Below are 22,471 nucleotides of genomic sequence, written 5' to 3' on the forward strand. Positions count from 1 at the left end.
CTTTTCGCAAGTGTTTCCGCCTCACTCTTTCCACTCGAGCCAACTCACGCTTAATTTTTTTAACCCCCCAAAGTTCATCATTCGAAATGTTCAGAGGAACGCCTTGTCTTTCCCGCTTCGTGTAAGAGCGCGAATTTGTAACTCAAGTCAAAAGCACTCAGGGGGAGCCAAAAATAAAACAAAGCAAAACAGAACAAAGTAGAACAACAAAGCAGAGCAACACAAAATAGAACAACAGTGGAGGCCTTCCCCCGACTGCCAAACATTTCTGCAACAGACAAAATGAAGACGCCTGTTGATAACGACGTTTCGCTAAACAATAAAGAAGAATTCATATACTACCTAAAAATATTAAACCACATTGGATACTACGATGGTTAAGCCGTAGAATTGCGCTCTTTTAAAATAGCAAAGTGGCCAGTATACCCATTTGTTCATATGTAACAGGTGAGACAAATTATATAGAGTTTTTTTTTTTTTTTTTACTCCCCTCCCCCCACCTACCAAATGCAGAAATGGTTTCCACGATAAGCTCTGTGAATGTGGAAAATTTCAATTTAAATTACTCCGAGTCGGTGTTAATGGTTAGTACGCGCTCAAAAGGGTGTGTGCATCTTGTGGCTGCACTTGCTACACCTGTTTGCACATTTAAGAAAATTGAAAGTGATAAATAATGAATCGCTCTTTCTGCAACGTTCTGTTGTATTTACAACCACATGTTACAATATAGAGGGGCATGATAAAAAATGCATCACATAAATAAGCCCCACTATATGAGAAAACGCTCCGTGTGCAGTTAGCTGCTGCCATTAGCACAATTCTTGTTTCCCTTTCCGCAACTGCTCACATCAGCGCAAAAACGGGAATAGAGGCAAATAAGCCGAAATGCAGCTTAGCTATAGCAGTGGCCATGAATGAAAAGTTACATACTCTTCCACTTAATGCACTGCACTGTGATGTATTTTTTTTTTTTTTTTCCTTCAAGGGATCCACCTTCAAAAATGCCCTAAACGTTAGGAGAAAGGAAAAAACCGTACTCGAAAATATCATAGCGAATGAAAAATCAAGTGAACAAGAAAAAAAGTGCGCTGAGCTACTAAAGTACAAGTTAAATAAAGACATAAGGTCCATAGAAAATAGCACATACGATATTATAAAGGCAAAATGCATTCCCATGACGACTAACGAGGTAGCCTCCCCATCAGCCATGTTTAGCAGTACACATGAGGAGAAATAAAGCTGACTGGAAATAATATAAAGGAAAAAAAAAATTGCGAAATTGTGTAAATGATTCCATTCCGCAAAAAAAAAAAACGATAAAGATAGCCTTTTCCTTCGCATGTGCCACGTGGAGCTACCCCCATTTCAACATCCCTCTTTGCAGAAAATATTAATGTTTTACTGGCATTTGCTTGGAGATATTACGAGATACTGCTCGGACACATTTGAAGGTGAAAAAAAGAAGAAGACTCAAGAAAGAAGCATGCAGTCGTATTCCTACGCCCTAGGTTATGCGAACCGAATGAGTATACCTCCGTCCAGTCCGCGGATGTTAGAACTGCTCGTTAGCTTAACAGGTTATCCCCTCCGCAAAAATCCATACAAGTGCGCCTACCTCTGTGAAGGAGAACACATGGGCATAAGTAATCACTCCGTTAATATAATTTATCTTTGCGCCTTTTTCTCAACCCATTTGTAGTTCTCCACAAGGATATGGACACCGACATAAACATTTCCATTGAGATGGCCGCTCAGGCATTTAGAGATGCAATTCAAAATATGCATCTCCTCGAGTAAAACATAAAATGAGTGCTTCCCCATAAAAAAAAAAAAAAAAAAATCTTTGAAAAATTGTGCCCCAATTGTTGTGCCTATACATATACGTCTCTGCTCATTTCCCTGCGAGGGACTTTCTACAACCAAGATGCAGATATAGACGCGCGAGTATATTTTTTCCTACATGAGTGCCTACAACCCTGTTCGCTACTAAACCATTTTTGTAGTAGCCACATTTTTAAATTTGCGCCACCTGTTATTCCCCTTTGCTCCACTTAGAAACGACGACGAGTGCTCCAAGACGATTGGCATATTGGGCGTACTGCGGGACAACATAAATAAGTGGTGCGAGCGTAAGTTTCACTGCGTTAATATTTTTCAAGTTGTCTTATAATTTCACATGTTTGCTTTCCCTGTTGCTCCCACCCTTTCGTCCTGCCTTTTCACCCTCCCCCCAGTTTGCGGCAGGAAAAATGTGAACGCTCTGTTCGAAATAAAAGGAGAAAACTTCGACAAATACAAGGACATTATGGACAGCATCCAGTCATAAAATTGGGGAGCACGTAGGAAATGAGACGAGGCGCAAGAGGTTGTGGAGGCCGTTGGTTGTTAAGCGGCAAACTTGGACGGTAGCTAGCTGTTTTACCTCCATTTGTTCACACACTTTGAGCGCTTGGTCTAGCGTTCCCACCTTAACCTAACTCGAACCGTCGCAGATGGGTAATTCATTTGGAAGAATTACCCTTTGAAAGCTGCCCTCTGAAAGCTTCCCTTTGACGAGCCCCATTTTGCGTTAAACTCATTTTTTTTCTTCTCATTTTTGATGTGCAAAATTGGGGGTCACACGGGGGGCTACTCCATGTTGTTCAGGCGGGGTCGGTCCGGTCCACTGGCCGGCCTCCTCCCGCAGACGCAGCCTTCGCAAGGGGATGCACATGCACATATATATACACGTGTACATGTTTACGCTCGTACGTATGTGAATGAGTCCTTGCCTGCCAAGTGTGGCCTCCCCCCGAATGGCATAATTCTTGTCTTCCAATCCGCCGACAACTGCTAGTAATGACGTTCCACCGCATGCATAATGAAAAAAAAAAAAAAAAAGATAAATTAAGACTACATAGTATGGTTAGAGGGTAGAGAAGGGAGAAGCCACCCCCCCCTTTAGTTATATCAACACGTAACATGACGAGTTTGAACCTTCACTAGTGAAATGCTACACGTTTTTAAAAGGACATACGGCACAAAAAACTTGTCTGTAAGAGGAACAAGTTGAGCAAAAATTCCTAATGCAGTCACGCTTTACGGGTATGTGTGTACGTTTACAACTGCCTCTCCACATGAAGTGGTGTGCCATCCAACACGGAGGGTAACTTCTCCTGTGTTGGATAACTTATTGAAGAAAAAACCCTTGGAAGACGGAAAAAAAAAAAAAAAAAAAAAAAGGGGATCCCAAATTTACGCCTATTCCGCACTTCCTCAAAATGATTGCAGTTCGTCAAACTGCTTAGACTTCTCCGTGGGTCACTCCTCTTCTGCCCTGTACTGCGGGGGGATCCAATCGACGGGGTTGATGTCGGCATTTCTGTACCTGACTGCCCTTCTAGCTTCCAGGTACTGTGAAAAAGCGTGGTGGTCTATTTCTCCTCCGTAATAGTGCCAGTGGAAATTCTTGTAATAATCGTCTGGGTCCATGGTGACTTCTAATGGCTCAAACTTCTGTATATACATGGTGAACAGAAATATGGGCGTGATGGTAGCAACTAGCGATCCCAGAAAGAGGAACAAAAACTGGAACTGCCCATAAGTAGCCTTAAGTAACTGCCAATAAGTAAAATGCTTTAAGCAATCCTTGTTAGTAAAAAAGGTGGCCAATTCATCAATGGTCATCGAATGAATGGATGGCCCTGCCCAGTTGCCATACTGATACCCGGTCTCTTTGACTGTCCTCGTTTTAAATATATTTGTCCATGGGTAGTTATGGACCTTCCTGGGGTCTAGGCCGTTATATATTCTTGGCGCGCTTCCAACCTTGGGGGCTTTAAACATTTCAGACGTGGGGTAATACGACTGCAGCGTCGCATTGGGGAACAGAAATTTTACTTTGCTCCTTGACAGTGCCATCGTTAAGGGGGGTGCTATCTTCGTACAGTTGCGTTGTTGTGCATTCGGTTGGAAAATATATTTTTTTTTGCCCCTTTGGTCCAGTTTGCCTATCCGTAAAATGTTCACAGGGGTTATTATCACTTGCAACTCAAATGGGTGAGAGGTGAGTATCTTTCCAACTCTTCCTCCTGTGTTATTCCTTTTTGTTAGTTTTGCGCAAAAGGATGGTGAACACTTGGGTGTTAATATACCACGCGTTTATTTTAATCACCGCTTTGACTTTTTTTTTTTTTTTTTTCCCCCCCCGCGTACTACATGCCATTCGGTGTAACATAACGAAGTGGTCCTCACAATTGCTATATCGGTGGGTATTTTATTTGTGGCCTGTTATGGAATGAATTCCCTGGTCGTGTTGCCGCGGGGGTGCCGAAAAGGCAGAGGTTGATGTGTGATCAGGGTGTGCCTCAAGGGAGGCATTCGCCACTTGGTATGCCTCGCTGCGGTTTATTTTATTTTTATATATTTTTTTTTTTACCGTTCGCGCTAAGAGCAACTTCGACGCAGGAAAATAGGGGAAAAAAGGCCCCCCCGCGGGTGGACGCCCTTGCACATGTGGACTGCGCTGCGAATGGAGTTACGCCCAGCCGATTGGATGTACTCCTCACTGTACTCTTCACTGTACACCCCGCAAATTCCGCCGAGCAGCAAACGCTTCGAAACAGCGAAGAGCAGCAAAGCTAAATCCGCTCTAAGAATCACGCTGATCACCATGTGGCATGTGTGCAGCTTTGCCATTTATTCGTCGCTCACACGCTCTGCAGAGCATTCCGCTGAATAAAACGGAAAAACAAATCTTGCAATGCTGCTGGTTGGTCTACACGTCGAAACAGAACAATTCCCACGTCACTCGTGCGGGACATCCGCCTCCTCCCATGGGGAGCAGCGAAATGGCCAAGGTGAACAAAAACGGCGATGGTGTGTATTCTTCGGGGTGACGAATTTTATCATTTTATAATTTTTTTTTTTTTTTTTTTTTTTTCCCCTTTTTGCACACAAAGCATGCCCGTTGGGAGCTCCCCCCTAATCAGTGCCATCAATATTCGCCTCTTTTTAAAAGACTAAAACGAAAATACCGGATTTCCCCCACGAGTGGGACAAACCAAGACGTCCATTTTGAGCCACATATGAGAGCACATCCCCTTGTGTGAGCACAAACTAAAGCTGTGATTTGTCTGCATGTGTTCCACAAAACAAACGAGGTTCTATTCCTCCATTAGTGTTAACTATTGTATGTATGTGAAGGCCTTTTTTTCCACCCCCTATGAGGAGGCTAACCTGATCGTTATCCCCATCAGTGTGGGTAAAACACCCCCCTCGTTGCGCAATACCCACAGTTCCATCATAAAAATTTTAAGTGTGCCAATAGGAGGATCATACTGAAGTAAACCCGCGCAAACATATTTGCAGCGTAAAAAAATATACAAAAAAAATAAAGAAAGAATTGTAATGCCGATGGGAGGAGTTGTGTCCACTCATGGAGCGAAGCGAAAATTCTTTTTGTTCATATACACCCTTTCGCACTGCATCGTTTGGTACGCCCAATAGGTAGGTGTTCACTCGGGGGGAGAAAAAAAATCATGAGGTTCACTCGGGAAGACACTTTAATGATTAGGCCAAGGGGTACAGAAACGTTTTCCATGGCTATGCTCGGCGAAACAGACTAGCGAAGCGGGACTGCTTCATACATGCGTCAAAACACGTGTGCACACATGTGCGTTCGCTTTGAGTGTACGCTCTTGTCTTTGCCATGTTGGCTTCCCTCCAAAACGCTCGTCTTTTGGGGGCCATATTTCTTCCCCCTAGCCAAACACATAGCAATAGGACACAAATGGGCAGCGCAAAAATAGGGGCTTATTTTGCCAGCCACTCGAGATGGCGCTTAATATGAAAGGTTAAAAAAAAAAAAAATAAAAAAAAACTGCTCATTAAACGTTAAACGTTAGCCACACGCTGCGTAAGACAAAAGGGAGGTGCCGCACCGTTTGCTTTATTTCCCCCTTTGCGCCCTTTGGCGGGGCACCACGAACAGGGGGAAAAGCACACAAAATGTGCACAGCATAGCTGGTAAAAGGGCACGTGTAGATGCGTTTCCGTTGGCTTGCAAAGCGTTTTATATCGGAGGAAAGTCCGCACGCTTGGCGAAATAAAAACCTGTGGCAGAGGAAGCCACGACGGCGAACGGAGCATGTCCTACGTGTGTATGCCTCCCTGTGCGTGCTTTGCTCTCGAGAACGAAGTGTTTTCCACGTACGTAGTTTGCGGCGCACGGTAAGCGAAATAGGGAGCTCATTTTTGCAGGACTCTTTCGCGTAAAAAAAAAAATAGCCAACCAAGTGGAAACGAAGCGAGGCACATTTCGTGAAGACCACAAGCCATTTCTCTTCCCAATTTATTTAATTTTTTTTTTTTTTTTCCTCACCGCGTAATTTCACTTCTTTTCTTTGGACTCCCCTCTTTTACACTTAATAAAACAAACCCGCAGTAGATGCAAAGCATTTCTCACTTCCCGAACCAGATAGAGAGAGTTTCCCCTTCCCTTCCTACATGTATGTTTGACGCATCCGAGGGAGTGTGCGAACTGTTAGAAAGGTGGTAGGCCAAATTAACGCTTCTGCCAGGTGTGCCGCGCGCGAAAAAGGAGGCAATCCATATGACAATTTTCTCCCTCGAAAAAAAAAAAAAAAAAAAACAGGGAGATAAGAATATCGCCACTCACACAGAAATGCAGCACGCATAGCTATACATATATAAACACTCACGGAGTTCATTTTTCGCTAATTTTTTTTTTTTTTTGCCCAAACTGTTTACACTTTCGACTTCGTAAGAAGCCCCGCGTTTTCATTTTATATGCCTCTTAGCATACATACGTTCTTTTTTTTATCTTTTTTTATCTTTTTTTTTTTTTTTTGTGACATAGGGTATGCAAGTGTAAGTCAGCATCTGCCCAAGAGCGCACTTAACGTTTAAAGGGAGTTACCATTGGTACATAAATACATGTTCGTACGTCCGTGCGTTCAAAGTGCTTCTTTACTTCAGCGCTTCTGCTCATTTGTACATCTGCATTTTTGCAAATACTTTGCGAAGGAACCCCCGTTCTTCTTGAGGAAAGGAAGTACACACCCGGCTGCCAAAGCAAAAAGGAGTTTGACGGGGGAAAGCGAAGCGCCCGTATAACAGGCCTCACGTAGCAGCCACTGCATAGCGGACAGCGCCCCGTGGTTTTTTCCCCTACAGAGTTCATAACAGGTACGGCGAATACAACACATATGACGCATGAGAAAGGCGCGTCGGCGCACGTGTGTGTAGGAACCTCATAGAGGAGCCGCCCCTCACATGTGCTCACCCACACGTGTGCTCATCCACACATATGTGCCCGTGCCCCCCGGCAGGTCGCCAAAATGTTAGAGGCCAAGCTTAACAATGCGTCCATTTTGAAGAAGCTATTCGAGTGCATCAAAGATTTGGTAAATGACGCAAACGTGGATGCGGACGAAAGCGGGTTAAAGCTGCAGGCACTAGATGGGAACCACGTGTCGCTAGTCAGTCTGCACCTGGTAGACTCGGGCTTCTCCCACTACAGATGTGACCGCGAAAGAGTCCTAGGGGTGAACATCGCCTCCCTCAATAAAGTCTTCAAATTATGTGGAGCCAACGAGTCAGTAGTCATATCCAGCAAAGATGACGAAGATAATCTCAACTTCGTTTTCGAAAATAATAAAGAAGATAAGGTGACGAACTTTTCCCTAAAATTGATGTCCATAGAATTGGACTCTCTCAACATCCCAGATTGTGAAGAAGGATTTGATGCAGAGGTAGAATTGAGTAGCAAAGAATTGACGAACATTTTTAGAAACCTCTCCGAATTTTCCGACACAGTGTTCATCGAAATAGACTCCAACATTATAAAATTCACGACGAAGGGGTTAGTAGGTGATGCAGAAGTGGCTTTAAAGCCAAGGGAATCAACAAGTGAAGATGATGTGGGTGTTACCATCAAGTCTAGAAAAAAAATTAAACAATCCTTTGCCATAAAATATTTGAATTTGTTTTCTAAATCTACTATCCTCTCCGATGTGGTTACTCTGGGCTTAAGTGACAGCAGACCCATTGAGTTCAAGTACGAAATAAAGGACACCTCCCCTGACGCGGACACTCTGAAGGTTGGCTTTGTCAAATTCTTCTTGGCGCCTAAAATGGACGACGAAATGGACAACAAGGAGTAGCCGCCCTCTTCGCGGCGGTTAAGCAGCGGTTACGCGGCAGTCACGCGGCGTTCTTCAGTACGTCAACGGTTCACTACCCCCTGCTGCACCGCCAGATGCATCCCATAGGCAGGCACTACATCACGCGTGCGCTGTGCGTCCATACACCTTTGGCCATACATACGACTTGAACTGCCAAGTCACCTGTTTTAACGCGCACAGCGGAATAAGAAACGCGGACTCGATTCCCAGTTGCCCCATTTTAAGCCCGAACCAGTATGACCCTTTTTCTTTTCTTTTTCTTTCCTTCTTTCTTTTTTTTTTTTTTTTTTTTTCCCCCTCCCAATGTGTGGCCATATCAGACCTGCATAAATTCAGCGCGCAAGTCGTAAGGGCAATTTCGAAAAAGGGGGAAACGCGCGAAACAAGTGTAAGTCATCTGGCGCGCCCCAGCTGGCTCCCACTGCGAGCATATTTCTCCCCTTCCACCGGGCTGCAAAAACTGTCTCATTCGAATTGTTAAAATGATATTCGGCAAGACGGGCAAGAAGTGGCCCAGTTCTTTCGGTCACGGGGGACCAGGTCACACCATTGAAAGAAATATTTGGGCCACTTCTTAACTTTTCAGAGGGTCCGCACTTCCACACATATCTGATTTGTTAAAAGGGCGCGTCGCACGGGAAGTTGTCCGTTTGGTTATTTTTTTAAAAAGGTTCCCCCGCACTCTTGCGCGAAGCGTTGCGCGAAAAAAGTGGTGCCAACCGGCTGGGGCGTTGCGTCTTTTTTTGTTTTTTTTTTTTTTTTTTTTTTCCTTTGTTGGTCACCCCGGTGAGCCGCGCAGGGGGGGCTCAAAGTAAGCAAGCAAGCAAGCAAGCAAACAAACAAATGAGCAAATGAACAAATGAGCTGATAGGCAAATCGGCAATGAGCAAATGAGCAAATGTGCAAATGACCAAATGACCAAATGAGCAGATAAATGAAGCGCGCAAGAGCCGCCGTGGACGACGAAGACGTAGCACTATCGGTCGTAGCACTAGCAACCGTAGCACTCGCTGCACTCGTAGCAGTCGTGGCACTCGTTCCACTCGTTCCACTCGTGGACGTGCGGCCTAGTAGTTGTAACTGGCGGCGTCGCGCCAGAGGACGAGCAGGTCCACGAAGGCGTCGCGCTCCTTCTGCGTCTTGGCCTTGATGGGCAACTCCAGCCCCTCGGGGAAGTCCTCCGTGGGCGGCCCGTAGATGCAGAGCGTCACCTTCGCGTTGACCTTGCGGGGCTCCCTCTTGTTGCTGGCCCTCAGCAGCGGGTGCGCCAGCCCCTTGGAGATGTTCTTAATACGCACCACGGAAATCTTGAAGATGTGCTCCGAGTCCTCCCCCACGGTCCACTCCAGGGTGCCGAGATCCTGACTGGCCTTCCACTTGAACGGCTTCCTCTTATCGCTGTTGTGGTATATCTTGGTCACTCCTCCCTTGCGCAGCGCGTCCTTTATGTTAGAGGAGAGGTCATGCACCCCATTCACGTACGGGTCTTTGTCAAACTCGGACAAGCCGAAATCGAAAAATAGCAGCGTATCTTTAAATGCATCGAGGGGGTCCTCGGCAGAGTTCATCGCTTCCACAGTGAGCTCCACTTTCTGCACGATCTGCTTGTCCTCCTTTTTACTGCTCATCTTCGAGACGGACGATTTGAACCCTTTGATTATATCCCTAGAGACTGTCATGTCGTACACCTCAGCCGAGTACATGGCAATGTTGTCAATGCAAATGGCTAGCAGTTGCATAATTACAACGTCCCCCCCAAAGTTGCTCAAAATTTCCCGAGTCAAACTATCAAACCCCGATGCGGTCATCGAGATGATGCCCAACCTGTGGTATGCAAAGTAGGCCAACAGCCCCAGAGACACCTTCTGCAAACGAAGCTGCTTCTGATGGTTGAAATCATTTGCACACGTCAACACGGATTGGATAATCGTGTCGATCATTTCCTTGTCCATGCTGATATTGTACCAGCCTCCCAACTTGGCATTGAACAGCTCTTCTTCCTCTTCTGGATACTCATTCGTTACGCCCTCCACATTCTGCGTGTAGTAGAGAATGCAGAGCAACACACGTAACGCCTCCAACATCACGATGGACTTCTTCACCGATTTGCATATCAAATTGGCTATCGACGGCACACCACCGCAGTTGCAGAACTCGTAGGCCAACTCCTCCGATTGGATTAAGCGGCGGATGCATCTCAGCGCGGAGACCACCAACTCAGTCATCTCAAACTCCTCCGTCTCGGCTTCCATGCAACTAATTAAAATTCCAAACGTGTCGGACTTCACCAACAGAGGTAAGCTGGACTCTATTTTGCACTGATTGCTCAGCAAGTGGATGGCCAACGTGAGCAAGCTAATATCATAATCGTACAGCTGAATTGCATTTATGGTCGTCTCGATGCCCCCATTTTCGGAAAACATTTTGGCGTTATCATGGTGCCTACAGAGCGAGCACAGAATATCCAGCAGGAAAAAAATAACCTTGGTGTTCTCCCTATTCTGCTTCAGAACGTTTAACACGGGGATTAGGGTTACCCCAAAATTCTTCATGTTCCGCTCTTCATTTTCCATAACCAAATTGGAGAGCGTACGCAGGCCCGTTTCCAACTCAGCGTCTGGGAAAGACTCGTTCAGCTTGTTCAACCAGGACTCGTAGGAAACTTCGATCTGCGCGTCTAGGAAGTACCTCACGTTTGCCGTGTAGAGAGACAAATTCGAAATGGCCTTAAACAAACTCTCGATACACCTCACTGCGTTCTTGTTGTCACTTCCATCGTAGCTCCTCAAACATTGGACCAACTCAGCCGGAGCACCGTTCGTTCCGTAGGTCCTCTTCATATCTTCGTTTCTGAACAGAATGTTGCACAGCAGAACGGAGGCGCCATTGGTTACGTCAAAATTGGAGCGATACTCCCTCAATATTCGCACATTCAAGTCGGGACCTTTCAACGCACAGAAGATGTTCGAATTCCCCTTGTGGTCTATGCACATGTTGGCTAGCGCCAAACAGCAGTTGGTAATGGTGGGCTCCATCTTCTCCACATTCATCGATCTGAGCAGCAAATTCACGCAGGCATCTATCCCCTTGATCTTCCCAATCTGCGTCTTTATTTCTTTCACCACGGATAAGCTTCCTATCAGGAAGAGCACATCTGGGTATATAATCTTGTCCGTCTCTACATTGTTAATAATGGCGGTGAGTCGAATCAACACGTCCGCCTTTAGCAACGTTTCCACGTGCGCATCGGACACGATCTTCCTCATCGCTCGGAACACGTGGCGGAGCAGCGAAACGGAGTAATCCCCATGATCGTACTGGTTCCAAATCTCTATCAAATGGTTGACCGCATTCGTTCGATCGTACACATTTCTGTTGTGAGCCGTCCTATCTATTAGCAAAACACGATTGATGAGGAAGTCCTCCTTATCCTCCTTCTCAAGCGTCTTCTCCATGCAGAGATCGCCAACCGATTTGCTAATCACATTTGGATATTCCTTTATCTCCTTAATCACATGCTCCAACCCGATTGGGTTCTTCGTAAGGGCGCAAAGAGCACGGCACGAGTAATGCTTCACATTTTCATTTGCTTGCTTAATCAGCGAATGAAAAGCGCTCGTGTGGAATCCCTTCTTCACTAGCTCCTTCACATTGTCGTTATTCTCACATAATATTTCAATCGCCATGTAGCCGTACGAATTGTCCGTTCCCGCTTCCGTGGTGGGCAACAGGTTGTCCTTGTTGTACACCTTCAGCCTCTCCAGCACATAATTCATATCGTCCTCCAAGGACCCGTCGAGGAGAACGTTAATCTCCATCGACTTCAACTTGTACTCTGTCAACATGTCGTATATATCTTTGCACGTTTTCTCCTTTGGCATATCGTCATTTATGGCATTACGCACAGTGCAGATTCTCATCTTTATGTTATCCACGTACTCTTCTCCCAACTCCTTCTTCTTCCCGTCGAGGCTGATCTCCAACTCTTCCAGCAACTTGTACATCTCATCATTGTTCGCGATTTGTCGCCCTATGCCTTCCTTCACGACCAACTTCTCCAACGTCTGAACGAAACTCTCTGCCGTCGCGTTGTCGTTCACTAAATTCTCGTGATTACTCTGAACAATGGATGGCAAAGCTGACGTTATTATCTTCAGCGAGGTGGACGAGTCACACGTGGCTATCTCACTCAGTGCTTCCAACGTGGCGACATTCACCTCGTCACATGGCTCATACTCCATCAGCCTCGCTAAATTGTTCAACGCGTCCGTCTTGTCCGTCTGGCGAATGTGCGTAAATAACCCAGTAGATGCAGAGTCCTTCAACAGAGTTGCATACGCCTTGATAATTTCTACACGACCTTGCTCGGTATAATTGGATAAATTCTCCTCCGATACTAGGGAACTAATCTTCTTCAACGTTTCCGAGGCTACTTTTTCATCTATCAAGCTCGACACCACCATGGTGTCTACGAAATTGATAAACTCCACTGTCCTGTCTTTGCTAGATCCCAAATTGAGCAACATCCCGCAGGACTCTATAATGCGCGCATTATCCATGTCATTCACATATCCAGACGCGTTAGACGTTTCTGCAATGGCACCCAGTAATTTGATGCCCGGCACGAACACACAATCGTTCGCCCGGTTCAAATTCATGATAGCCAGCGTTTGCTCTACTAAGTTACCCATGGAGCCATTCCACTTCATGTACAGCAACTTGGCACCCTCCTCGTCCTTCGCCACCTGTTCGAGCAGCTCGTATATGCCCTGCACGGCGTACGGTTTGTTTTTGTACTCCTCCAAAATTTCGTACGTGTTGTCAAGTATTGGGGCCAACTTATCCAACACCAGCTGCTTCGTGTACGGGTTTAATACACATCCCGCCAGGACGCTATACACAGGAGACACAAATTTGCAGTTGGCTAACCCAACCTTGTTCGCTATCATATCCGTGTACTGGTTCAACACCCCTGCAGAGGCGACCGCCCAAGCCCCCAGCTGATCCTCATGGTCATACTTCACACGATCCACCAGCCGCTTCGTCACCAATGCGATGTTCGCCTGGAGAGACGCATTATCCAACTGGGAAGTCAAATACCCATTCAGCTGCTGCAGTGTAGCCTCGGTATATTCCAGTGCATCCAAGGGGTTTTCCAGAGGGGCCCTCAAGAACATCTCTAACTTGCTGCTCAGGTTGTCTATCTTTTGCACCGAATCGCTGTCACTCGATTTCACATTCAATATCAACTTCATCAACTTCTTAACCTGTTCGTCGGCTCCCATGTAGGAAAATAGTACTCCTCCCAACTTGGAGATCTCCTCATTCTCACTGTGAATCATGGTGACGTCCGAAATGACATCCACGGCACCCAATTCTCGCAACTTCATCTTGTCATTGCTATCACACAGCTTGATCAAAACGGTGAGAATATCCTGGGCCGTCAATTCGTCATTCTTATTTTTGCCTAAACTTTCTAGCAATATCTTTATCGCTGAGTACTGGTCTATCTTCATCTTCTCCTCGATGTTCACATAGTCCGCTATGATGGCCAGACATTTCGTGCTGTCCTGGACGATGGGCAAATCTGCTTGGTACTCTCCCATAATCTTAAACAGGTTGTCCACAATTGGCGTCATGCTGGCAATATTTGTTATTATCTGCGCGTCCTCCGTTTTTAGAAGCTCATATAGCGCCTTTATGGCGTTTCCCCTGGAGTTTTTGTACTTCTCCGAGTTGCCTATCAAATCCACAATCAGCGCTATCAGCTTGTCATACTCCGGGTGGCTAATCAACTGGTTGACACGCTTTTCGCTCGTGCACATGCAAGCTAAACACCCAAATGTGCTCTTAATGACCGCGTCCGATTCGGAAAAGTGGTTAATTCCTGCACACAGCTTCTTAACCAACCCATTGTTAAATCCTATATCCGCATTGGTAATGTCATGCTTCAGGAGCAAACTTAGACTCTCCAGTATATTCGAAACCGCCTCTTCCGTGTAATCTTTTACTGGCAACTGCAAAAGGTCGTATGCCTCTATAAGCGCGGAGGTCATATCGCTCTTCGTCAGATGCACCAATCCAATTCTTGTCTGAGATATGTTCGTGCAGGCATGTCCAACTTCTGATATCGTGGCGTCATACAAACTTCGCCCTAAAATGCTGTAGTCCTTACCCTCCGTCGACTGGTAAATTGTCGGGTTGCTCTTCAACCACTGAATCATGTGGTGAAGGTGCTCGCCCACGTTGCAACGAGAAGATATCTTGCTCGCTTCTGCGGTTAGCAACAACTCGTTTAGAGAAATCAAATACTCATGCAGCTTGATGAGGTCATTTTCGCTCATTGATTCATTGCACAGTTTTAGAAGATCCTCAATTTCTTTGGTTAGCGAGTCTAACGGCATCAGCATTGCCAGCAGAGGGGCACACGTCGTCTTCAGCTTAGCATTCTTCGCGTGTGTCCGCAGCGCGTTCTGAAGTGGAACCAACGTGTTGGCCTTCTTTATCGAGTCTACCGATTCAGAACTAATTTTTACAATATTCCCCAACACGCTAAATCCAATTATCTGCACGTCCACGTACATGGGCACCTTGTGGATATACGTGACAATCTGCTTCACATAGCCCTTGTTGACCAGCACATCCGCGCCAATCACGTTGCTGCTCAGCAGTATGTTATCTATCGCTGCAAGCAGATTCGTCTGAGTCAACCGGGACTCTGAATACTTCTTCATCAACTTGAAAATGCTGTCTAAACTGGATTCTACAATTTCCTTGTTGTTTATCTTGTTAATTTCGGTTAAATAGTTTATGCACTCCGCGGCCGTAATCAAAATGTTGTCGTCCGGTTCTTCAATCTCCGCAAGTCTCTTTACTTGAGGAATGCACATAACATCAACTATGGAGGCTATCACCTCGTGGATGGTACTCGCCGCATTCAGTTTCAATATCTTGATCGTCTTCAGCGCTGCTTTGATTAACTTGGGTTGTTCGGTAAACCGAGGGGATTCGATCCACACCTTCATGCCGTTATATATCGAGTTGTCAGCACCTTTCGATTCTAGTATACTTTTTAAGGACTGAATTCGAGACAGCCCCGAAATTGCGGCCAACGTCTTGTACGCAGCTTCCGGGTTTGACTGAGCCAAATTTATGATCGACTCCAAATTGGATATATGCCTCTGACAGTCACTTTCAGTGGCTAGCTTCTCCATAATTTTGGTCCCCTCTTGAATGATCACTTCTTTCGTTTCATTTTCCAACATAACCGTCAACACCGAATCGACTACCTGCTGATTGCTCAAATAGCTCAAGGCGTCCGAAGCGGTCAGCATCTTGTTTATCAACTTTAGGCCAATTTCCGAAATGGTGCTGTCATTGCTCACAGCGGCCAACGCATTGGCAATTCCTGTCACCCCTCCGTACTGATTAATCGGCTCCACCGTCGTTATATATTCTGATAATCTGAAGTAAGCGGTAAAACAATTTAAGAGGTACTCTCGTTCGTTCAAATGGTACTGAATACACGTAGACAAAATTTCAATCGCTTGATTGTTTACCATTTGTTCGTGAAACTCGTTAATCATCGAAGCGGAGGCTATGCAGGATATACTCGCCTTGGCTAACTCGATAGACTCCAAAGACGCGTACAATATTGGGAATAAAGAAGCGAACAATGAGTAGCTATTTATTTCTTTCACATAGTTAGATCGAGACACGAACGGAATCAGCGCATTGCACACAGCACTTGCGCAATCGACGTCGTTGGGGAAGTAAGACAACGCGGTACAAAGCGTTGCAATGCCTCCATACTCATACACTATGACGGCATGAGGGGGATTATTGGAAATCCTTCCCAACATCCTAGACGCCCCAGCTACTAATCTAGAAATTTTCTCAGGATTACTTTCATACTGTTGTAAACCACTATTGATTAATTCTACAAGCACTGGGATTCCTCCAGATTGTACTACCTTATCTGTTATGGACGAGATATACGAAAGAGAACTCAGCAACTCTAGTGCCGAGTCCTGCTCCTTTGATCCCTGCTCTGATGTTTTTAAAATGTTCAGACAGTCAGTTAGTTGTTCTGGACCCACAGCACATTTCATAGCATCACTTCCTTTGGAAACAATTCTTGGGTACGATTTAAATTTGTCCAAAATGACAACGGATTTTTCAATTATAGTCGGAACTACATAACCGTTTGAGGACAAATTTTTAATAGCGTCAAACACACCCTCCACAATTTCAGCCGTATCATCATTTATCGCCTGCAATGATAGACAGTGATCTATCAATTTATGGTGTGCTCCCTCTGCATTTAGGATCTGAGAACCCGAAGCAGACTTAGCCGCAACAGACAATGTGGACACTATTACATTCCCCAATTTGACATTATATGAGCTTGATGTAAACACATTTAGTAAAGCAACACCGAGGTCTCCTCCCTCTATTTGAACATTTGAATCATTCATGTTCTGAATAAACAGCATACAATTTTTTAAGGTATCCTGATCTGAGGGAACCGTTTTGATAATTTCTACAACTGCGTTCACACCACCATCTGTAATTAACTTTTGCAAAGCATCTGTGTCTTTCTCCGAGCAGCAATAATCCGACATCGCAAAGAGTACTCTACTTGAGCAAAAAAGAATATCATCATCGTCCTTGTAATTAATTACTGCGTTCTTTATGGACTCCACGGCACCTCTATCCAACGCGTCAAATGCATTTTCTTTGTACGTTTTTGATGTGGGGTTACAAAAGTCAGATAGCGATCTCAACCCAAACATTAACATACGTTTAAAGTTTTGGTGCTGCACTATGGAAGACACAGCGGTACTTACCCCGGGGTCACTCCCCCTTCTCACTAAAAAAGGGAAAAGAATTGACATGTACAATGAGGGGGGGTATATAACTTTATAACATGCTCACTTGTGTGAGGCACTCGCATGGGAAAACTCCCCTCAGCGAAATTCAATGTGTGTATATCTCTTCACAGTCATATTTGTTACGTAAAAACGGTACTGGAAATTTTTTGCACAAAGGGGAGTACATAAAACACGGTTGGAAGAACAACAATGGAACATACACATTTCGCGATAATGTACAGAAGGGCATGCCCCCCATCAGGGGAATGCATACCCATGTGTAGGTCTCTTTAAAAAAAAAGCAACTTGTTTTTTCTTCCTCTTACCTTGTGTTCTCGCCATTTTCGATAATATAACGTGTTAATAAAAATTGCTTGTTTGTGTGTGTCTATACTGGGGCTGGACACACTCCAATGCGCGTATGTGTGCTTGTGTGTAGATGATTCTACGATGAGCGTGCATATATTTCGGCAGCGCAGGTTTGGAGCTGCGCTCTCGAAGGGGTCCTTAAATGGCGACGGAAAAAGCGCTGCTGTTTGTTTATTCCAGTTTTGCGTTTAAATTTCAACGTAAAGAGAAGTAGTTGCAATTAATAAGAATCATTCTTAAAACAAGAGCAACGCGTTGGAATTAAAAATACTATTGCCATGCAACAGGTTATTCCTTATGTTTTAACATGACTGAAGGGACATACGGGGGGAGAACGAAAAAAAACAAAATTGTGGGGAAAATGAAAAAAAACAAAATCGTAGGAAACACTTGTGCGTAAATACGCTTGCTAGCAAGTTAGCCTTTTATGCCCTGCGCAGCGTGCCTACGTATGTGCGCACGTACACGCCTGTATACACACATAAACATATGTGTACGCGTGTGTACACACCCATGTGTATGTAAGGCAAAAATGTAACACCAGTTAAAACAGCATGGTTTGCCGGGAAACCAGAAAAATGCCGTACGAAAAATAAAGTATAAATGCATGCATATGCATCAAGGCGAAAACAGAAAAAGGAAAAAGGAAAAAAACACGAAAAAGGAAAAAAACACGAAAAAGGAAAAACACACAAAAAGCAAAACACACAAAAAGGCAAAACACACAAAAAAGATGAAAAACACAAAAAAGGCAAACAAACGAACAGAATAAAAAAACACAGTTGGGGAAAACAATTCACAAAAAAATGCAAAAAAAAAAATAAATTGTCAGATTAAAGTCAAATAATTGCTAAACTGTTTTGTTTATTTATTTTTTTTTTTTGGTGTGCATTTTTTCATCCCAATGACGTATGAACAAAAGGTCTTTTTTTTTTTTTTTTTTTTTTTCAAATTATCCTCATAAAAATGGCTGTAATTCATGCGCCCATATTTAATTGTGCATATTTGTTATCTAATTTTGCCTGACATGTACATGCAATTTTTGAAAAAAACATTTTTCAATTTTTTTTTTTTCAGAATTATACCAGCCAAAACAGATTTTTACACACATAAGACAATAAAAAAAAAAAAAAAATCCCCGCCGCGATTTCATTACGTAAACGATTCAGTTTATGGCTACATTTAGCGCGTCCTGGATGAACGAGTCAATTTGTTTCGCGCGGAACGAAATTCACAAAACGTGAAAACGTCAAAGTGTGAAAACGCCCATATGGGAAAGCAAAATTGGCAGAAACGGCTTGCACTCAAAAATTAACTTTTTTGCATATTTTGTTTCCATCATTTTAGTAAAAAATGAAGTTCGTCTGGGGAATTTTTTACTGTAATGTTGTGCAACTGGAAATGGTACTGTAACGCAAAATGGCTGTTCAGACAAAAAAAAATCAACACAACGTAATGGGGCAAAATGCAGCGTACATGCAACATAAAAATAACGTGCGTACTACACCGTACGTAACGTATAAACTGGCAAATATTAAAAGTAAAAAACATGCAATGTGCTGCGTGTATGTATGTGTACAGTCCGCATGCGTGGTCAAAGTACCACTGTCAAAAAATTAATTCATTTAAACTACTTCAGTGGAACGCAAAATGTAAACTTTAACACTTAACCCATTTCTGTACGCGTAATGCCAACTATTTTGCAATTTATAAAAAAAAAAAAAAAAAGTAAAAAAATGGTGTTGCCTTATTCATCATCGTCGTCTTCCGGGGGGGATTCTACTTCATAAATCCAATACCTTAAAAAAATGAAAGAAAAAGTTGCAAAAATGGACCATTTGAGGGAATAAATGCGCATGGGTGTAAACACGTGCAGCTGTGGGTGTGTACCTACATTTACGCGTACGCACATATGCCCCCCATACACGTAGGGTTAAACACACACGGATGGAAGCAAATGCAACGTGCTTCGTTCGGTATGCGCATCTGCGTCCACGTCCGCGTCAGCACCCGTGTCTGGCGGCGGGGAAATAAACCGTGGGCGTGCACACACAGGCAAAGCAAAAAGAGCAGAACAAAGGGGAACAAAACGATGCGATTCATCATCGCGCACCTTATCCACGTGAATACATCACACGTGCAGTGATAAAAACGCATGGTCGTAGCACGTAGTGACGCACGCCGCTGTGCTTGCTCACGTAAGACACTCCCCCTCTTTTACACATTTCGCGTTTCATGCGCTCTCCATTCATACCATTGTCGCCCTATAACCTTCACTGTCATGGTTGTGTGAACGATCTCATCCAACATGTACAACATGGTGAAACAGGGAATCGCGATGCTAAAAATGATAAGCGTTGGAATCCAAAAAAACAAAAATTCAACTTTTAAAACCATATTGTAGTTTCCCCACACATTTAATCTTGTTCTGGACCAAAAAGGAATGTTCTTTTGGCTTACATTAAATAGGTATTCCATCGGCTTCGTTTCTTCTCCCTTAATCATTTTTTGCCCATTCACAATTACTATGTTTTGTTTTGGTGTGTGTAACCAGTAATCATCCCAGTGAAAGTTGTCAAAATCGTATTCGGGTTTCCTCACCCCGTCTTGGTCTAGATGGTCTCGAGGATTTCCATGATGGTGCTCTACATGATGGTACAACCCCTTGGCGTGCCCTTCATGATCGTGTCCATGGTCCTTAACTTCGTTCGCTTTATCACTGGCTGCATTCTTCTTCCCCGTCGCGAATTTCTTACATTTGAGCGGGATTATTCCCACGAACTGCGGTTTTATATGGCTACGTTTCTGTGTACCTGTGAAGTGGTATACATTTCTTAAGCCGTTACATAACTTGTAATTTAACTTAAACATTTTAAAAAAAAGCAGGAGCAAACGCTAAATGTTTGTAGGTGGCCGATTATACAAAATTACGACGTAGGAACAATATTTTTACACAAAAAAAAATGCCCTTCCCTGTGTTTTTAATTCCCTTTTAAGCGCGATGCAGAGTGGTCCAAATAGAAAGAACGCAACAAGAATAACATCTTTATGCGATCGCAAAAGCGAGGTGCCCTTTCACACAAGTTGAAGGTTCCCCCTTGTGCTACTAAAAATGTACGCAAATTTGCGCAAGCATGTATTTATATGTACAATGAAGTGAGCACTTGCGCGCTTAGCCATCTACTTAATTATTTGCTAACCCCGTTCGTGAATTTTCTTAACTTATTCGTTTTATATTCCCAAGTTGCTCATCTCATGGCGAAATGCTACTTTTTTAAAATGAATCTCACTGTTTAAATTTTTCGAAATATACACTTGCAATTATTTTTTTTTTTCCTTACACCTTTTCCCGAAATTTTTTCAGTGCATGCTTTGCGCCTTTTCCTTCCTGCACGTATGTATGTGACCAGAAAAAAAAAAAAAAATATATAATAAAAAAAAAAAAAAAAAACATCAAATTATAAAACATTTTTGGCGCCTTCTCATATGTGCGTTTCCCTTTAAACGCAAAAGTGGGAGGAAGCGTCGTTTTAATGACGCAGCCACACAACGACTAGGCTATTTCCCCCCTCATTTTGTTTCTTGCGGAGAAGAAGCGCTAACACGTACTTTACAAACGAGCAACTAATTTAGCAGCCCCAAGCAGCTTTAACATTTCGAGGCAACTTAAAAGTAGAGCGGCATTAAAAAGCATACGCACGTAATGCGTGTGTACACTCCTATATGCTCAGGAACAAACGAAGTTTAGCAAACAGCCCAGCTATATTCCCCTACGTTTTTTCCCTCTGAGCAATTGCACATGGTATGTTTATCTCCCCCCGTGTTTGCCTTTCCCGTTGGAAGAATTAATCTTCATTTGGGGGGAAGCCCACCCGAAATGTCACAAAATTGAGGGCCCAACTTGAGGGACAAATAAAACACATTGTCGTTGTACCCCTTTCACCCCCCTCTCTGAGTGGCATTACAAATTTGTGATCAGTGAGGAGAAATATATTCACTGTGTGCGGGTCCAGCCACGGGGGATGTTGGCTGTTCATCCACGTGGCGTAAATGTGTAGCTAACCGTGCGAGGGCGTCCTCCAAGTGGCCATTCATTTTGTCAGCCCCAGGATGGTCCGATCTGCGGAAATGCAGTTAGTGAGACAATCTGGCCAAACCGCGAACGGAAGTTAAAGATAAAGATAAAGTGAAAAGGGGCACACAAATCGCCTTCTCCAAACAAACCGCACGCATTTGCACGTATATGCCCATGTGGAGGACCAAAATGGCAGCCGCCAATATGAAAAAGCTTTCCTGCCTGGCCATAACAAAATACAACTGCCTCGTAAAGCCCTGCTGGTCCAGATGTCCAGCCCTGACTCACGGCAACGCCAGCGCTGGAACCTTTTCCTACAACTCGTCAAAGTTAATTTGCAAAAGGCACTTCACTTATGACAGCAATGACGTAACGCTTGATTGGGAAAATGCAGATGACATTGCGGATTTACTTTTGGAGGAATATAAACATGTAGACCCTTTGACGTTGCGATTTGAGGAGTTAGAAAACATGGTGATAGACACCGTTGTGAAGAAAAACAAAAAGAAGTTAAACGGCAGGTGTAATGAAGGCGTTCTGGAGAATATTCAAATGAACTGGCTGGAGAAATATAATGAGGAGAATGGTTAGCCGGCCGTTTGCAATGCGTTGGTAATGCGCTGCTAATCCGTTTGTTTTCATTTTGTAATCCTTTTGCGATCCTATTGTAATCCTTTTGTAATCCCTTTTTTAACCCTTTTTTTTTTTTTTTTTTTAACACACCTCTTCGTTATGATAGTTCCTTCGTTTGCGCCACCTTAGCAAACATCGCATTGGGGGGAAGACGTTCCTTTATAGCCGCGTGCATACGTATGCATGTGCGTGAGAATGTTTCCCCCTGCAGAAATGTACCTGCCCTCACCTTTGCAGATCCACCTCCAGCCCTATGCGCGTGTTCCATTTTACCGCATCGCCCCACGCTCCGTAGTTATGCAGTTAAACCCTCTTAACGTGTAATAAAAAAAAAT

The 22,471-nt window shown here is 44.1% G+C and overlaps 6 protein-coding genes across 6 annotated transcripts; 3 read left to right on the top strand and 3 right to left on the bottom strand.

Annotated features, from left to right (window-relative positions):
• Positions 1-282: 282 nt before the first annotated feature.
• On the top strand, positions 283-2,326 carry PVX_115063 (hypothetical protein; the record flags this gene model as incomplete). The annotated part of the gene is made up of 7 exons (XM_001616353.1): positions 283-376; positions 514-584; positions 986-1,189; positions 1,385-1,508; positions 1,700-1,793; positions 2,056-2,129; positions 2,235-2,326. The coding sequence occupies 7 exons, from the start codon at positions 283-285 to the stop codon at positions 2,324-2,326; spliced, it is 753 nt and encodes a 250-aa protein (XP_001616403.1).
• A 974-nt stretch (positions 2,327-3,300) lies between these two features.
• PVX_115060 (hypothetical protein, conserved) lies at positions 3,301-3,900 on the bottom strand (the record flags this gene model as incomplete). The annotated part of the gene is made up of 1 exon (XM_001616352.1): positions 3,301-3,900. The coding sequence occupies one exon, from the start codon at positions 3,898-3,900 to the stop codon at positions 3,301-3,303; it is 600 nt and encodes a 199-aa protein (XP_001616402.1).
• A 2,950-nt stretch (positions 3,901-6,850) lies between these two features.
• Positions 6,851-8,347, top strand: PVX_115055 (proliferating cell nuclear antigen, putative). The gene is made up of 2 exons (XM_001616351.1): positions 6,851-7,188; positions 7,332-8,347. The coding sequence occupies exon 2, from the start codon at positions 7,341-7,343 to the stop codon at positions 8,163-8,165; it is 825 nt and encodes a 274-aa protein (XP_001616401.1). The 5' UTR covers positions 6,851-7,188; positions 7,332-7,340; the 3' UTR covers positions 8,166-8,347.
• Positions 8,348-9,253: 906 nt separating this feature from the next.
• Positions 9,254-16,987, bottom strand: PVX_115050 (hypothetical protein, conserved; the record flags this gene model as incomplete). The annotated part of the gene is made up of 1 exon (XM_001616350.1): positions 9,254-16,987. The coding sequence occupies one exon, from the start codon at positions 16,985-16,987 to the stop codon at positions 9,254-9,256; it is 7,734 nt and encodes a 2,577-aa protein (XP_001616400.1).
• A 1,763-nt stretch (positions 16,988-18,750) lies between these two features.
• PVX_115045 (cytochrome c oxidase subunit 2a, putative) lies at positions 18,751-20,299 on the bottom strand (the record flags this gene model as incomplete). The annotated part of the gene is made up of 2 exons (XM_001616349.1): positions 18,751-19,227; positions 19,683-20,299. The coding sequence occupies 2 exons, from the start codon at positions 20,297-20,299 to the stop codon at positions 19,176-19,178; spliced, it is 669 nt and encodes a 222-aa protein (XP_001616399.1). The 3' UTR covers positions 18,751-19,175.
• A 1,393-nt stretch (positions 20,300-21,692) lies between these two features.
• Positions 21,693-22,094, top strand: PVX_115040 (hypothetical protein, conserved; the record flags this gene model as incomplete). The annotated part of the gene is made up of 1 exon (XM_001616348.1): positions 21,693-22,094. One exon carries the CDS (start codon positions 21,693-21,695, stop codon positions 22,092-22,094), a length of 402 nt encoding a protein of 133 aa, XP_001616398.1.
• Positions 22,095-22,471: the final 377 nt, after the last annotated feature.

This window comes from Plasmodium vivax, chromosome 11 (assembly GCF_000002415.2).
Source record: "Plasmodium vivax chromosome 11, whole genome shotgun sequence".
NCBI lineage: Eukaryota > Apicomplexa > Aconoidasida > Haemosporida > Plasmodiidae > Plasmodium > Plasmodium vivax.